The 18,566-nt window shown below is 39.0% G+C and overlaps 1 protein-coding gene across 2 annotated transcripts in view; it reads left to right on the top strand.

The window, feature by feature from the left end:
• Positions 1-18,566, top strand: part of LOC110300352 (putative ATP-dependent RNA helicase DDX60) — a 130,769-nt gene that overhangs the window by 74,011 nt on the left and 38,192 nt on the right. Inside the window, exons 29-30 of one of the 2 annotated variants that reach the window (XM_021170508.3) lie at positions 14,681-14,785; positions 16,302-16,502. The exons of the other annotated variant lie outside the window; for it this stretch is intronic. Of the exons in view, the coding sequence (XP_021026167.1) occupies positions 14,681-14,785; positions 16,302-16,502 (306 nt within the window). The remainder of the gene's footprint in view (positions 1-14,680; positions 14,786-16,301; positions 16,503-18,566) is intronic. 2 annotated transcript variants of the gene reach the window in all.

Raw genomic sequence — 18,566 nt, 5'->3', positions numbered from 1 at the left:
GGTATACATGGTGCCTTCTATGGCTCCCACCTTGCAGTCCAAAAAAGTTCATTTCTCTTTGTGTTCCTTCTTCCTCTCTCGGGCTGGAAGGCCTGCCTCCTCCTGATCTAGTGATTGGCTTCTTGTCGTCTTTATTATCCAATTAATTAGGGGAAAATTCTGCTACAAGCCTCAGTTACAAAACAATTAGAAAACATCAATTTATACCCATAAACATCATCAGAAAACAGTACAAACAGCCACCAGTATAAGGAGACAGCAAAAGTCACCATATGTTAACTACATCATGAGCAAGAAGTTAGATGATATGAATGAACTTCACACTCTCATCTATTTCTTATTAGTGATCATGCAATCTAATGGCAGAAAAAGTGAACGTACTTTATTGTTATATCATTTCTCAATGAACTTTGGTTGATCAAATACTTACCAGGAAGTAGTCTTATAAAAGATTTATTGCCCTCTCACAGAGAAATTTCTCGTCTCATATTTTATGTACAATGTTTCCTGCAGTTCTTATCCCATGCTGGATGTTCTTTGTGACTCTGGAGATACAACTATGAATAATGCTTGCACTTTTATATTTGAAAGGTAAACTGAGGTACTAAACAGAGAGGTAGATGGAGATGGGAGAAGATAATTATTTTAGATGTGCCCAGAAGTTTCTCTGTGACATTTGTGCCACACAATTAAGGTGTGTGTGTGTATGTGTGTGTGTGTATGTGTGTATGTATGCCCCAACCTACAGGGATAATCAGCAGGGACCCAGGGCAAGGGAAACAGATAGTGGGAGGGACAAGAATCATGAAGAATGAGAGCAAGTCAGTTTCCTGATCAAGCTCTGAAAAACTTTATTCAGGAGTGGCAATATAAGAAAGAAAAGAGGAGGTGCCAAGGGAGGGGGGAAGAGCCCAGGGATTCTCTGAAGGTCAGGTGGCAATCTTCAGCACCTGGAACCAATGGATTCAGTGTCCTCTCTACCCACAAACATTCTTACTGTTATGACCACAAATGTTCTCTCAGGATTGTTTATGTAAGCTAGAAAATTTCCACAAAGCTATGACTGAGGCCATGGCTCCCAGCATCTCCTTCCTTTTAATTATTTTCACTAAGGCCCCATGGATCTGGGGTGATCAATAGTCATCTCATCCTTGGATGAGTGGATGTTAACCAGCAGGGGGAGCATTGACCTGATTTCTCTCATGAGTACCATCAATACCACGTCACAGCAATTCTTTATCTATGTTTTTGGAAAGAGTTTTAGTAAGGGTACCACTACACTACACTAAATAAATAAATAAACGAATAAATAAATAAATAAATAAATAAATAAATAATTCAGTGGTAATCAGATCCTGACTAGGTGAGCTAGTTTGATTGCATAAATTATTACTGGGACTAGTATAGCAAAATTTAAATTGCTGTTGTTCAGGGATCAATAACAAGGATACGTCAAAAATTGAGGAAAAGGTCTTAGGACTGGCACCAGACATTTTAAAAGGGATGAGATAAGGGATAGCTGTCAATGGAGGGCATCCTAATGCTGCACAAAGGAAGCAGGCTGAGACACTTTTCTAATTCAGTAATACTGGCAAGTATCAGGCCCTCTCTTAAGAGAGATAGCCAGGGAAAAAGGGTGATGTGTGTACAATGTGGAGAGAGCTCAGCTCCTTTTCTTTATTCTGTATCTGTTGTTGTTCTAAGAAGCTCATAATTTTTTCCTTGCAAAACTAGGGCAGAAGTTCCTGTAGCTGCATCTCCCACAAAAGCATATGGAGACTTTAGTTTTAAATCTTAAGTAATTAATTTCCCTGTTGATAGTGAAATTTCCTTCAGCAGGCATATCCATCAACTTAGTGTTGTTTACCATTACCACAACTTCTAGGCCTTCCCATACTGTTGGATGTAATAAAGGGTGGATCAGGGACAAAGGCCCAATACAACTTCTTTATCATTATTGTCAGGACACTCTCTACAAACTCATGATCAGCATCATTCTTTGTCCCAGCATCAGCATGTCTCATTAACCACTCTGGCCGCTAGCATGCTCCTTCAGCATCCTGCAGAAAAAACACAGACACACCCTCTTCCCACACTCAGAGAGTTCCTTTACATTGAAATTTAAAAAATTTTTGTGGTGTACAGGGATTTGATTACCCCTTTTTTGTATTCAAAAGCCATTTTTTCAGAATGCAATGCACACATGCAACAATTCCTTGTCCCATGGATTACAAGGAATTCTAGTTTTATGTTCAATTCCAAATTCCTTACAAAATTGTATAAAGCTATTTCCAGTATAAGCAGAGCCATTATCTACCTTGATGATTTTAGGCAATCCCATAGCAGTAAAAGACTGTAAGCAATATCAATTACATTTCTAGAAGCTTCTCCTGTATGTAGAGAAGCAAAACTGAGTCCTGAACAAGTGTCAATACAAACATGTATATATTTCAATTTTCCAAATTTTGAATAATGAGTTACCGCTATTTGCCAAATATGATTGGGCATAACCCCTAAATGAAGAACTTTAGACAATGTAAGACAGTCAGGACATTGCTTTACAATCATTTTAGTTTGCTCCTTAGCGATCTTATGTCGTGGAACCTTAAGGTGTGACTAGAAAGATGAAATTTATTATGATCATCTTTAGTCAAAACTCTAGGATCTGAAACTAAACCTTCTCCTATTAAAGCTCTGTCAATACAATCATTGCCTGCAGCTAAAGGTCCGGGAAGATCAGAATGAGCTCTTATATTACCAATATAAAAAGGATTTTTTTTTTTTGAGCAAGAATGGTGTTTTGTGTCATACCACCTCCAGTAGAATCTGTGTGACAAGTTCCACAGACTAAGGCAATTGACCTCAAAAGGTCCTGTAGGTGTATGAGTTGTATTAAAAATCAACAAATGTAAAGGCAAAGAATCATCTATGTAAGTAACAAATTGTTTTTCAGTAGCTCTTTCTATTTGTTGTAAGATCAACAACCCTTTTGAAGTTAAAACTCAAAGAGAGGTAGGATCAGATTTAATTCTCCTGTAAATAAGGACAAAGCCAAGTAATATCAGCTAACAGCTTTTGAAAATCATTTAAAGTTTTAAAATTGTCCCTACGAATAATTATTTTCTGAGGAAAAACAGCTTGATCTGTAAGCCTAAAACCTAAATAATTAAAAGGATCTTGAGTTTGCACTTTTTCTGTAGCTATTTGTAACCCTTTTTCAGATAATGCCTGTTGTATTTCTCAGTAACATAGAAGCAAGTCCTGAGAATCTTTTCCTGCTAGTAAGATATCATCCATGTAATGTATAATGTATATTATTGGCCATCCGTGTCTTATAGGTTGAATGGCTTGTGCCACAAATTTTTGACATAACTGTTAGCCATGCCTTGAGAAGGAACTATCCATTGATACCTTTTCTTTGGCTCTTTAAAATTAATAGAAGGAACACTGAAAGCAAACCTTTCACAATCCTGAGGATACAAAGGAATAGTAAAGAAACAATCTTTCAAATCTACTACTATTTTATAATATCCTTTATGAATGTCTCCACTTTCTTGATTTTTCAACATTTCAAAACACTGGCTACAGCACACAATTCAATGATCTGTGCTAAAGCATGAGGAAACTCAAAAGAACAAACAGGTAATCCAATCACATATACTTCTCTCCCATAGAAGGGCTGTTTATAAATATAGTAGATGTATTCTTTTTTTTTTCTGTTTGAATTTTTTTTAATTTATTTTTTTATTAGGTATTTTCCTCGTTTACATTTTCAATGCTATCCCAAAAGTTCCCCATACCCACCCCCCAATCCCCTACCCACCCACTCCCCCTTTTTGGCCCTGGGGTTCCCCTGTACTGGGGCATATAAAGTTTGCAAGTCCAATGGGCCTATCTTTCCAGTGATGGCCGACTAGGCCATCTTTTGATACATATGCAGCTAGAGACAAGAACTCTGGGATACTGGTTAGTTCATATTGTTGTTCCACCTATAGGGTTGCAGTTCCCTTTAGCTCCTTGGGTAATTTCTCTAGCTCCTCCATTGGGGGCCCTATGATCCATCCAATAGCTGACTGTGATCATCCACTTCTGTGTTTGCTAGGCCCCGGCATAGTCTCACAAGAGACAGCTATATCTGGGTCCTTTCAGCAAAATCTTGCTAGTGTATGCAATGGTGTCAGCGTTTAGAAGCTGATTATGGGATGGATCCCTGCATATGGCAATCACTAGATGGTCCATCCTTTCGTCACAGCTCCAAATTTTGTCTCTGTAACTCCTTCCATGGGTGTTTTGTTCCCATTTCTAAGAAGGGGCAAAGTGTCCACACTTTGGTCTTCATTCTTCTTGAATTTCATGCGTTTAGCAAATTGTATCTTATATCTTGGGTATCCTAAGTTTCTGGGCTAATATCCACTTATCAGTGAGTACATATTGTGCGAGTTCCTTTGTGATTGGGTTACCTCACTCAGGATGATGCCCTCCAGGTCCATCCATTTGCCTAGGAATTTCATAAATTCATTTTTTTAATAGCTGAGTAGTACTCCATTGTGTAAATGTACCACATTTTCTGTATCCATTCCTCTGTTGAGGGGCATCTGGGTTCTTTTCAGCTTCTGGCTATTATAAATAAGGCTGCTATGAACATAGTGGAGCATGTGTCCTTCTTACCAGTTGGGACATCTTCTGGATATATGCCCAGGAGAGGTATTGTGGGATCCTCCGGTAGTACTATGTCCAATTTTCTGAGGAACCACCAGACTGATTTCCAGAGTGGTTGTACAAGCTTGCAATCCCACCAACACTGGAGGAGTGTTCCTCTTAGTAGATGTATTCTTTGTCAATTTTTTAACAACTTATCTTTTGGATTATGATTATCAATTTTACCTAAAATGTTTACTATGCAATAGACAAAATATCAACATTCTGCAATAACCAATTTAATTGATGTTTGAGACAAGGAATAGACGTCTCATCAGGTTTTTTAAGATTTTTTTTTTTAAATATCTTCATGATTCTATCTTACAATTCTTTATTAACACCACAACAGCTTCCTAATAGGATGCTAAAACTTTGTTTGGAGATGAAGAAAGATGATTCCACATTAATGTTCTCTTTTACCAAAGAACTGCTGTGGGCACATTGAGTAACAATAACTAAAATAAGCAGCTAATGTTTGATTACCATTGATTACAATTCATAACAATTGATTACAGAAGCTTCCTATACTCTATATGGAATAGGCAGGACAGATTGTAATGCCTTTAGAAGTTCCACAGCCTCACTGACAATTCATATATCTTAAGTTTAAACTTTATTTTGAGCAACACCTGGATAGATCTGTAATAATGTTGTTTTGGCTTAAAATAATTCCTGGGAGGCAAGGAGAGGTAACCAAAGCTTCCCTAGGCAGGGTTTGCAAAAAAAAAGAAACCCCACACAAGCCTCACTGAGGCTGCTCTGAGCTTTGCATTTACTCAAATATAATGTGAGCATACTGCCAGAGTGCTGGCCCAAAGTTTATCCCTTCTGCAGTGAGAACAAATTCCAAGGAAACAATTCAACTGTCTGTCTATGCCTCTAATTTTTGGACAATCTTTCTTTTTTTTCCTTTTCTTTCTTTCCTTCTTCTTCTTCTTCTTCTTCTTCTTCTTCTTCTTCTTCTTCTTCTTCTTCTTCTTCTTCTTCTTCTTCTTCTTCTTCTTCTTCTTCTTCTTCTTCTTCTTCTTCTTCTTCTTTTTCTGAGAAAGGGTTTCTCTGTGTAGCCCTGGCTGTCCTGGAACTCACTCTGTAGATCAGGCTGGCCTCGAACTCAGAAATCTGCCTGCCTCTGCTTCCCAAGTGCTGGGATTAAAGGCATGAGCCACCACACCCAGCTGGACAATCTTTCTTAAAATGATTTATACTTAAAACATTCCTTATAACCTTATTGCTATGGAAGCATTGCTTGTACTGTAGTCCTTTGCAAGGCAGCAACCAGAGCCAAACTGATTGTATGAGGGTCCAATTTCTGCACAAACGCAAATATATCCACATGAGTCTGTCTTTGCTTTGTATGGCCAGATGGCTGCAGGGAGCTGCATTAGCATTCTCATAAGATAAATTATTGTAATCATCCTAATTACAATATATGGGTGAGTTAAAAATCCTAAGCTTGTAATCAAACTGCAGTCAATGGAACACTGGCAATTTTAACCATAATTTTTAAGTTTCTTTTGCAATATTAGAATATATCCATAACTCTTGGAAAGCAAAACCCAATTTTAAACAACCCATTCTCTTTCAAATCAATGCCAAAGTCATCACTTACATGTTACAAAGTTTGGCTGCCAGCTCTTATATATGAATGCATGACAGTGCAGCTTTTAATACATCATTAAAGAGACATCGTTTTAAATTCTACCCTCTATAACTCTAGTTTCTAGAATAAGAATTACATAAAATATTATCCCAATTTAGAAGTATTTTTAAAGACCTGTTTTCCTGGGTTGGTTCATGCCAAGCGTTGTTTAGAATGACTCCAACTCTGAGTTACCAATTTTAAGCTGACTTTCTGTTACCAGTGTTACAAGCAAATGCTGTTGGCCCCTTTAAGAGATGCTTGTGTCGGGGCTTCAGTCTCTAGCAGGGCTTTTCCAGCTGTGCTTGACTCCCAATCACAGTGAAGTGTAACTTATCAGCTTCTGCTGTGCAAATTGAGACTGCCCTTTAAACAAGTTAAACTAAATCAAAGGATGGACAGCCAGCAGATAAGTTTTAACTATTTCTTTTTTTTTTTCAACAGGAAAGGCAGAAAAACAATCATTAAACAACAAAACAAAAACAGACATAAATGTACAGACATATGGCAAATTGGTGCACCAAGGACAGACAATAGACAGAGAGGGAATAGAACTTGATGTCTCAAAGGGACCCAGATATTCTAAGCAAAACTAAGAATATCTCCATTGGAACCAGAGAGAAGAAAGATGTCTCCCAATTTCCTCCTGTCTATAGGAGAGCTCTGAAATAGCATATTTCCATTTTCCCTCTCTTTTGCTAAAAGGTCCCGAACAGGGGATAACTGCTTTTCTGAAATCTATTCTCTCTCTCTTTTTTTTCCTTTTTTTTAAATTTTTAATATTTTTACTACATATTTTCCTCAGTTACATTTCCAATGCTATCCCAAAAGTCCCCCATAGCGCCCCCCACTTCCCTACCCACCCATTCCCATTCTTTTGGCCCTGGCATTCCCCTATATTGGGGCATATAAAGTTTGCAAGTCCAATGGGCCTCTCTTTCCAATGATGGCCGACTAGGCCAGCTTTTGATACATATGCAGCTAGAGACAAGAGCTCCGGGGTTCTGGTTAGTACATCATGTTGTTCCGACAATAGGGTTGCAGATCCCTTTAGCTCCTTGGGTACTTTCTCTAGCTTCTGCATAGGGAGCCCTGTGATACATCCAATAGCTGACTGTGAACATCCACTCCTGTGTTTGCTAGGCCCCGGCATCGTCTCACAAGAGACAGCTATATTTGGGTCTTTTCAGCAAAATCTTGCTAGTGTATGCAATGGTGTCAGCGTTTAGAAGCTGCTTATGGGAAGGATCCCTGGATACGGCAGTCTCTAAATGGTCCATCCTTTCATCACAGCTAAGAACTTTGTCTCTGTAACTCCTTCCCTGGGTGTTTTGTTCCCAATTCTAAGAAGGGGCACAGTGTCCACACTTTGGTCTTCATTCTTCTTGAGTTTCATGCCTTTAGTAAATTGTATCTTATATCTTGGGTATCCTAAGTTTTGGGCTAATATCCACTTATCAGTGAATACATATTGTGTGAGTTCTTTTGTGATTGTGTTACTTCACTCAAGATGATGCCCTCCAGGTCCATCCATTTGGCTAGGAATTTCATAAATTCATTCTTTTTAATAGCTGAGTAGTACTCCATTGTGTAAATGTACCATAATTTCTGTATCCATTCCTCTGTTGAGGGATATCTGGGTTCTTTCCAGCTTCTGGCTATTAAAAATAGGGCTGCTATGAACATAGTGGAGCATGTGTCCTTTTTACCGGTTGGGACATCTTCTGGATATATGCCCAGGAGAGGTATTGCTGGATCCTCCGGTAGTACTATGTCCAATTTTCTGAGGAACCGCCAGACTGATTTCCAGAGTGGTTGTACAAGCTTGCAATCCCACCAACAATGGAGGAGTGTTCCTCTTTCTTCACATCCTCGCCAGCATCTGCTGTCACCTGAATTTTTGATCTTAGCCATTCTGACTGGTGTGAGGTGGAATCTCAGGGTTGTTTTGATTTGCATTTCCCTGATGATTAAGGATGTTGAACATTTTTTCAGGTGCTTCTCTGCCATTCGGTATTCCTCAGGTGAGAATTCTTTGTTCAGTTCTGAGCCCCATTTTTTAATGGGGTTATTTGACTTTCTGGAGTCCACCTTCTTGAGTTCTTTATATATATTGGGTATTAGTCCCTTATCTGATTTAGGATAGGTGAAGATCCTTTCCCAATCTGTTGGTGGTTTTTTTGTCTTATTGATGGTGTCTTTAGCCTTGCAGAAGCTTTGCAGTTTCATGAGGTCCCACTTGTCAATTCTCGATCTTACAGCACAAGCCATTACTGTTCTATTCAAGAATTTTTCCCCTGTGCCCATATCTTCAAGGCTTTCCCCCACTTTCTCCTCTATAAGTTTCAGTGTCTCTGGTTTTATGTGAAGTTCCTTGATCCACTTAGACTTGACCTTAGTACAAGGAGATAGGAATGAATTGATTCGCATTCTTCTACATGTTAACAACCAGTTGTGCCAGCACCATTTGTTGAAAATGCTGTCTTTCTTCCACTGGATGGTTTTAGCTCCCTTGTCGAAGATCAAGTGTCCATAAGTGTGTGGGTTCATTTCTGGGTCTTCAATTCTATTCCATTGGTCTATTTGTCTGTCACTATACCAGTACCATGCAGTTTTTTTTTATCACAATTGCTCTGTAGTAAAGCTTTAGGTCCGGCATGGTGATTCCACCAGAGGTTCTTTTATCCTTGAGAAGAGTTTTTGCTATTCTAGGTTTTTTGTTATTCCAGATGAATTTGCAGATTGCACTTTCTAATTCGTTGAAGAATTGAGTTGGAATTTTGATTGGGATTGCATTGAATCTGTAGATTGCTTTTGGCAAGATAGCCATTTTTACAATGTTGATCCTGCCAATCCATGAGCATGGGAGATCTTTCCATCTTCTGAGATCTTCTATAATTTCTTTCTTCAGAGACTTGAAGTTTTTATTATACAGATCTTTCACTTCCTTAGTTAGAGTTACGCCAAGATATTTTATATTGTTTGTGACTATTGAGAAGGGTGTTGTTTCCCTAATTTCTTTCTCAGCCTGTTTATTCTTTGTGTAGAGAAAGGCCATTGATTTGTTTGAGTTAATTTTATATCCAGCTACTTCACCGAAGCTGTTTATCAGGCTTAGGAGTTCTCTGGTGGAATTTTTAGAGTCAGTTATATATACTATCATATCATCTGCAAAAAGTGATATTTTGACTTCATCTTTTCCAATTTGTATCCCTTTGATCTCCTTTTGTTGTCGAATTGTTCTGGCTAGGACTTCAAGTACAATGTTGAATAGGTATGGAGAAAGTGGACAGCCTTGTCTAGTCCCTGATTTTAGAGGGATTGCTTCAAGCTTCTCACCATTTACTTTGATGTTGGCTACTGGATTGCTGTAGATTGCTTTTATCATGTTTAGGTATGGGCCTTGAATTCCTGATATTTCCAAGACTTTTATCATGAATGGGTGTTGGATCTTGTCAAATGCTTTTTCTGCATCTAACGAGATGACCATGTGGTTTTTGTCTTTGAGTTTGTTTATATAGTGGATTACGTTGATGGATTTCCGTATATTGAACCATCCCTGCATCCCTGGGATGAAACCTACTTGGTCAGGATGGATGATTGTTTTGATGTGTTATTGGATTCGGTTAGCAAGAACTTTATTGAGGATTTTTGCATCAATATTCATAAGGGATATTGGTCTGAAGTTTTCTATCTTTGTTGGGTCTTTTTGTGGTTTAGGTATCAGAGTAATTGTGGCTTCATAGAATGAGTTGGGTAAAGTAGCTTCTGTTTCTATTTTGTGGAATAGTTTGTGAAGAACTGGGATTAGATCTTCTTTGAAGGTCTGATAGAACTCTGCACTAAACCCATCTGGTCCTGGGCTTTTTTTAGTTGGGAGACTATCAATGACTGCTTCTATTTCTTTGGGGGATATAGGGCTGTTTAGATCATTAACCTGATCTTGATTCAACTTTGGTACCTGGTATCTGTCTAGGAACTTCTTCATTTCATCCAGGTTCTCCAGTTTTGTTGAGTATAGCCTTTGGTAGAAGGATCTGATGGTGTTTTGGATGTCTTCAGGATCTGTTGTTATGTCTCCTTTTTCATTTCTGATTTTGTTAATTAGGATGCTTTCCCTGTGCCCTCTAGTGAGTCTGGCTAAGGGTTTATCTATCTTGTTAATTTTCTCAAAGAACCAGCTCCTTGATTTGTTGATTCTTTGAATAGTTTTTCTTGTTTCCACTTGGTTGATTTCACCCCTGAGTTTGATTATTTCCTGCCGTCTACTCCTCTTGGGTGAATTTGCTTCCTTTTGTTCTAGTGCTTTTAGGTGTGTTGTCAAGCTGCTAATGTGTGCTCTCTCTAGTTTCCTTTTGGAGGCACTCAGAGCTATGAGTTTTCCTCTTAGAAATGCTTTCATTGCGTCCCATAAGTTTGGGTATGTTGTGGCTTCATTTTCATTGAATTCTAAAAAGTCCTTAATTTCTTTCTTTATTCCTTCCTTGACCAAGGTATCATTGAGAAGAGTGTTGTTCAGTTTCCACGTGAAGGTTGGCTTTCTATTATTTATTTTGTTATGGAAGATCAGCCTTAGTCCATGGTGATCTGATAGAATGCATGGGACAATTTCAATATTTTTGTATCTGTTGAGGCCTGTTTTGTGACCAATTATGTGGTCAATTTTGGAGAAGGTACCATGAGGTGCTGAGAAGAAGGTATATCCTTTTGTTTTAGGATAGAATGTTCTGTAGATATCTGCCAGATCCATTTGATTCATAATTTCTCTTAGTTTCTCTGTGTCCCTGTTTAGTTTCTGTTTCCATGATCTGTCCATTGGTGAAAGTGGTGTGTTGAAGTCTCCCACTATTATTGTATGAGGTGCAATGTGTGCTTTGAGATTTACTAAAGTTTCTTTAATGAATGTGGCTGCCTTTGTATTTGGAGCATAGATATTCAGGATTGATAGTTCCTCTTGGAGGATTTTACTGTGATGAGTATGAAGTGTCCCTCCCTGTCTTTTTTAATGACTTTGGGTTGGAAGTCAATCTTATCAGATATTAGAATGGCTACTCCAGCTTGTTTCTTCATACCATTTGCTTGGAAAATTGTTTTCCAGCCTTTCATTCTGAGGTAGTGTCTATCTTTTTCTCTGAGATGAGTTTCCTGTAAGCAGCAAAATGTTGGGTCTTGTTTGTGTAGCCAGTTTGTTAGTCTATGTCTTTTTATCGGGGAGTTGAGTCCATTGATATTAAGAGATATTAAGGAAAAGTAATTGTTGTTTCCTGTTATTTTTGTTGTTAAAGTTGGCATTCTGTTCTTGTGGCTGTCTTCTTTTAGGTTTGTTGAGGTTTTACCTTCTTGTTTTTTCTAGGGCGTGGTTCCCGTCCTTGTATTGGTTTTTTTCTGTTATTATCCTTTGAAGGGCTGGATTCGTGGAGAGATAATGTGTGAATTTGGTTTTGTCGTGGAATACTTTGGTTTCTCCATCTATGTTAATTGAGAGTTTGGCTGGGTATAGTAGCCTGGGCTGGAGTTTGTGTTCTTTTAGTGTCAGTATAACATCCATCCAGGATCTTCTGGCTTTCATAGTCTCTGGTGAGAAATCTGGTGTAATTCTGATAGGCTTGCCTTTATATGTTACTTGGCCTTTTTCTCTTACTGCTTTTAGTATTCTGTCTTTATTTAGAGCATTTGTTGTTCTGATTATTATGTGTCGGGAGGTATTTCTTTTCTGGTCCAGTCTATTTGGAGTTCTGTAGGCTTCTTGTATGTTCATGGGCATCTCTTTCTTTAGATTTGGGAAGTTTTCTTCTATAATTTTGTTGAAGATGTTTGCTGGTCCTTTGAGTTGAAAATCTTCATTCTCATCCACTCCTATTATCCATAGGTTTGGTCTTCTCATTGTGTCCTGGATTTCTTGGATGTTTTGAGTTAGGATCTTTTTGCATTTTACATTTTCCTTGATTGTTGTGCCGATGTTCTCTATGGAATCTTCTGCACCTGAGATTCTCTCTTCCATCTCTTGTATTCTGTTGCTGATGCTCGTATCTATGGTTCCAGATTTCTATCTCCAGTGTTGCCTCATTTTGGGTTTTCTTTATTGTGTCTACTTTCCTTTTTAGGTCTAGTATGGTTTTGTTCAATTCCATCATCTGTTTGGATGTGTTTTCCTGTTTTTCTCTAAGGACTTCTACCCGTTTGATTATGTTATCCTGTTTTTCTCTAAGGATTTGTAACTCTTTAGCAGTGTTCTCCTGCAATTCTTTAAGGGATTTTTGTGCTTCCTCTTTAATGTCTTCTACCTGTTTATCAGTGTTCCTTTGTATTTCTTTAAGTGTGTTATTAAAGTCCTTCTTGAAGTCCTCTACCATCATCATGAGATATGCTTTTAGATCCGTGTCTAGCTTTTCCGGTGTGTTGGGTGCCCTGGACTGGGCGAAGTGGGAGTGCTGGGTTCTGATGATGGTGAGTGGTCTTGGTTTTTGTTAGTAAGATTATTACGTTTACCTTTCGCCATCTGGTAATGTCTGGGGTTAGTTGTTGTCGTTGTCACTGTTTAAAGATTGGAGCAGAAGCTGTGTTCCACTCACCAGCAGTCTCAAAATCCTGTGGCCGGGGTTGTGGGTAGCTGGCGGGTGTCAGCCGACCCTGCGCTCTAGCTATCCCGGTGCTTTTCTGACCGGAGAGGCTTGTGGCCCTACTGAGGCCGGATTTCTGCCTCCCCAACCAAAGCAGTCTCAGGTCCCGTGTGATTGTACTGGAGCAGAAGCTGTGTTCCACTCACCAGCAGTCTCAAAATCCTGTGGCGGGGCTCGTGCGTAGCTGGCGGGTGTCAGCCGACCCTGCGCTCTAGCTACCCTGGTGTTGGTCCGGCCGGAAGTGGCCTGTGGTCCTACTCAGGCCGTTTTTCTGCTTCCCTAACTAATGCAGTCTCAGGTCCCGCGCGCAATTGGATTGGAGCAGAAGCTGTGTTCCACTCACCAGAAGTCTTAAGATCCTGTGGCGGGTGTTGTGGGTAGCTGGCGAGTGTCAGCCGACCCTGCGCCCTAGCTACCCCGGCGCTTTTCTGACCGGAGAGGCTTGTGGCCCTACTGAGGCCGGATTTCTGCCTCCCCAACGAAAGCAGTCTCCCTATTCTCTCTCTCATGTTCAAAGTCTAACTCTTTATCTCCTCCTTCTGGGAATTCTGACAGAGAAGGGAGAGGAGGCACAGTGGTAGCTACTGATAGTTTCTCCCCAGTGCCCTACTTTTCTAACTTTCCCAATTACTCCTCTAATTACTTGTCTAATTCTTTCATTTATATATTTACCATTCCTACTTCTGGGAATTAAGAGCAACATAAATGTACTTGAGCTAAGACTTTTTCCAACATCTGTGTTTTTTTGTTCTTGTTGTCTTGTTTTTTACTCTTTTTATTTTATTTTATTTTATTTTAAACCCTATTCCTTTCACCTGGAGCAGCTCTTGGCTGTGAACAAATTTTCTTAACCTGTGTTCCTTGTGTCTTGAGGGATTCCTTGAAAACAATTCATGTTTACTTAATGCTTGTCCCATCGTCTAGCCACTCTTCCTACCTTTCTTGGATCAGTCTCACAGTGCGGGTGACACTGGCGATTTCTGTGCGGATCTTCACTCACTTCCTGACGAAGTGGTGGTTCAGTGTGGGTCTTCACTCACCTCTTGACGAAGCGACGACCCACACTGAAGAGTGGTCTCTCTCAGTCCCCAAACTCAGAGCCACACGGTGGGCACCAGTTTGCCCCAACCTGCAGGGATAATCAGAGGGCAAGGGAGTGAGAGTGGGAGGGACAAGAAACATGAAGAATGAGAGCAAGTCAGTTTCCTGATCAAGCTCTGAAAAACTTTATTCAGGAGTGGCACTATAAGAAAGAAAAAAGGAGGCACCGAGGGAGGGGGAAAGAGCCCAGAGGCTCTCTGAAGGTCAGGTGGCAATCTTCAGCTCCTGGAACCAAAGGTCACAGTGTCCTCTCTACCCACAAACATTCTTACTGTTATTGACCACGAATGTTCTCTCAGGATTGTTTATGTAAGCTAGAAAATTTCAGCCATGGCTCCCGGCATGTGTATGTGTATGTATATATATGTATATATGCATATGCATATAAATGTATATTAAGTGTAATTAAATATATATTTCTTGCAAACTAGTATTATAATGGACTCAGTTAAAGAATTTGCTGTTTGTGTTTACAAAATAGGGAGAAACAATATGTATTTTGTCCTCTAGTTTTCCCACTGTAATTTAATTGGTATCTTAATACAGTTTGAGCAATCACATGGAAATATTGGCATTCTACAAAAATGCCAGTGTGAGGACCCACTGTTTTATTTCTTTTTAGGTGGTGACAGCTACTGGAACACTCGCTTTGGGAATCAACATGCCTTGTAAATCTGTGGTTTTTGCACAAAACTCAGTCTATCTGGATGCTTTAAATTACAGACAGGTATTATAATCTATAGTAACTCAATATATTAATACTATATAGCCATGAATAGTAAAAAACGTTACTTTGTAACTAATTTCTAACATGCCACAGTTTCTGGCAGAGCGTTGTAAGGGCCTGTCTGGAATGGAGGAAGCACAGGGCTGTGAGATTATTTGAGTGCTGCTGGGATGTGTGCAATCTTGGATTTGTTATCTAATCTCTCCTATCTGGTTGACCATCTCTACCCCACAGCAGTCACCCAAACTAAAGAGAGTGATTTTCAAAAGAGAATCCATATCAAAGATGATTGAGAAACATGTACTTTTACAACAACTGAGCATGGCTTTTCTAGTGTAGATCCATCTTTAATGCTTTTCTTGACTCGTGATACACACCGTTTCCAAACCACTTTCCATGGTCCCTGGTTGCTCTACAAGCTGTACACCCATTATTGACATACTTTGCCCAGCTCCAGGGACTGACCTAACTAGGGCAGCATGTAGTAAGAAAGGACAGATACACAAACACATTGAAGAGCCGGGATCAGGAAGACTTGCCTTTCTGATGGCGAAACTATATAACTTGGCAGCACAGTGTTTTTATTATAGACAGTTTTTCAGGGAAGTAGGATTATTGCATATAGCTGAATAAGGAGGCAAGTTTAACTGATCTTATGAGCATGCTCTTTAGGAGAGCAGTCTACAGGCATAATTATCTGGAAGGAGAAAGCTACAGTAGAATGTTTCTGAACACACTATCAACATCCAAACATAAAGAGGAATGATTTTCAATCCCTCTTATGGAATAAAGAGAGCTTTGCCATTCCCGTGGGGCTGAGACATTGAGTCCTTGTCATATTTTTTCCCACATCAATGGTATACATTCATATAGGACTTTGTTCATTCCTCCCAGGACCTCCTCAGCTCCCCACACATTCACTACAAAGTCTTGATCTTGAATATTAAGCATTTTGCTTGCTTTGGACTCCTTGTTCTATTCTGTTCTGCAAATAGCCAAGTTTGTCTGCATATGGTTTACCTTCCTGCATATAGTGTTCTGTCAATATTTCTGCAGTCAGCCTCAAATTTAGAATATATCCCCTAACTTTCAAATTATATATAACATGTATAATTATTATTAATAATAATACATTATCATATACTGTTATATCATATAATGTTATAGCATATATGATATATCATAGATAGAATATTATATCAATTGCCAGAAAGTGGCAATTATATATATTATACAGTATATAATATATCCATAGCATTAGATATATGATTTTATAAATATGTGTAATTCTGTATAGTATTATACAAATATGTGGTTTGATTAATGATGCGTGGGCTAATAGACACATTATTTAAAATAGCTCTGCTTCAGATGTGGTCAGTTTCTCAGATTTGAAATAGGTTAGCCTTTAGTTAACCTTTATATGCAGCATACTTGCTCAAAAGCAATGTAAAAGGCTTAATCTCTTCACACCCCCTTAGGTGATTCTCACACCATGATTCTGCTATATTTCCAGATGTCTGGTCGGGCTGGAAGACGAGGGCAAGACCTGTTGGGTGATGTCTACTTCTTTGATATTCCACTGCCCAAAATAGGAAAACTCATAAAATCCAAAGTTCCTGAACTTAGAGGGCAGTTTCCCCTCAGTATTTCACTCATCCTAAGACTCATGTTGCTGGCTTCCAAGGCGGATGACCTAGAGGATGGCAAGGCAAAGGTGCTGTGTCCCCTGCTTGGGCCTTGGTTTTCACTGCTGGCTTGGCTGAAATCAGCTCTGCTGTGTTGTTATTTGGCTTGCCATGCCTTTGGTGTCCTCTAGAGAGGGGGGGAGGAAGCTGGGGAGCAGAGTGACAAATTTTGTCTGTTTCCATGATCAGACAAAGTGTATGACTTGGTGGGCACAAAGGTTTGCCCGTGACCAGTCTCTTCGGTATGATAGGCACCATTATGCTGTACCAAAGGACTCTAGCTGTAATCTGCTTCTACCTTTCAGAAACAAGAATGATTTTTTTAATAATTGTAAAGTAACAGGTTTTTTTTTATAAGACAAAATCCAAATTCATTAAGAGTGTTTAGAAAATATAGAAAACTGAAAAATGAAACAAAACAAAATAAAACAAAAAGGTCTCATGCCTGGTTCCACCTGATGGTCACATGATTATTATTTTGCTGTTCTTGTTTTTCAGACATTTTTCCAAGGTATAATTGCTCATTTTATAAGGCAACGGACATAAAAAAAAATAATCAGAACACTGTCTTGATGCTTTGGGGTCAGAGAGTCTGAGACCATGAATTGGAATCTTGCAATTAGATGATTTGATTTCCACTTTAGGAACAAGGACTTGTGTTCATTTTCTCTCGGTTGTAATGTAATACCACAGGTGGAGTGAATTATGAAGAGAGGTCTGTTTTGCTTCATGATTCTGGAGGTTTAATGCTGAAGGGTGGCAACTACTGAAGTTCATTTTGTTTGAAGTGCCCCGAGTCACAAAACATTACATGCTAAACAGGAAACATGCAGGCAGGCTTGTCCCCCTTCCCCGCCCCCATTCTGTTACTCTTGTAAAATCATGAGGATTCCAACAAGGGAGCCCTCCTTTGATTTCTATTCACTCCCTTAAGTCCCAGACCTCAATATGCTAGCCAACATGGAGAGTAGATTTCAGGATGATCTAGGGACCACATTCAGACGACATCAGGACCTGTTCTTCCTAATTCTATATATGAATTATAACCAATTTAATCAGACTGCCTACTGGAGTGAAAATTTCTGGATATTTCTAATGGGTCTGCTGGTTTTGCAAAGCATTGTTTTGAGAAATTCTTCACTTCCTGGATATTAAACTCTGATTGTACATCTTGGTGACAAGTGCCTTTACCCACTGAGCCACTATATTAGTTTGGTTTCTGGTTTTTAAGTACATCTTCTAATAAGACTTATTTAAGAGTAGCTTAATATTATAGAATATTTTATTTCACTCATTATTTACTTATAAAATAAAACATTTTACTTATTTTTATAGTATATTTATGATTGTGTACATATAACTGTCACACAAGTGTCAGAGAGCACACATGCAGTTCAGAAGGCAACTTTTACAAGGATTCATGGGATTGAATTCTCATCTCTGGGCTTGTACACAAGCCCCTTCACCCGCTGAGCTATCTCTCTGACCCCTTGCTATTTTTCAGATACTTAATTGGAAGGTTCATTTTCTGTGCTTTGGGCTATTTGAGAAACATGATATGAAGCCTCTGTTTACTTGTGCCGACTTTAGAGTGTGGGCATAAACTCTTCAGACTGCGCTTTTTAACTGTATTCTTTTTTCATGGTGTGTCATGACTGTGTGTCATATGCTTTGACCACACACTCTCTCCATTTCTCTGTTGTATTTCTCAATTTCCTAGCACTGGTCTCCGTCCTCATTGCAAACACTCTCTCTTTAACCTTCACATACGTACATGTTTAAATCTAGAGACTCAATGAGAGAAAGCACGTATTGTGCTGCTCTGACTAGCACTTAGCTCTTAGGACTGGGGTTGCCTAGAACACATTTGTTCCATCTCCTAGCTAGGGCAATTAGGAAATCCCATTCCTCATACAGTTAATTTCACTGTTTTTTTTTTCTTGCCCACATACTAATATGAGCCTTTTGTTTTTGCTTATTTCAAAATTTTCCCCCAAGCTCTACCTTCTGAAAAGTAATTTAAACATGACTACTTAGCTGTTTTGTGATGATACAGTTCTGTCTTGCTATGCAAGTTGTTTTTACAGTGAGGA

This window comes from Mus caroli, unplaced genomic scaffold (genome assembly GCF_978045245.1).
Source record: "Mus caroli unplaced genomic scaffold, Mus_caroli_1 scaffold_10, whole genome shotgun sequence".
Classification (NCBI taxonomy): domain Eukaryota; kingdom Metazoa; phylum Chordata; class Mammalia; order Rodentia; family Muridae; genus Mus; species Mus caroli.
This window is presented reverse-complemented; position numbering and strand designations above follow the sequence as displayed.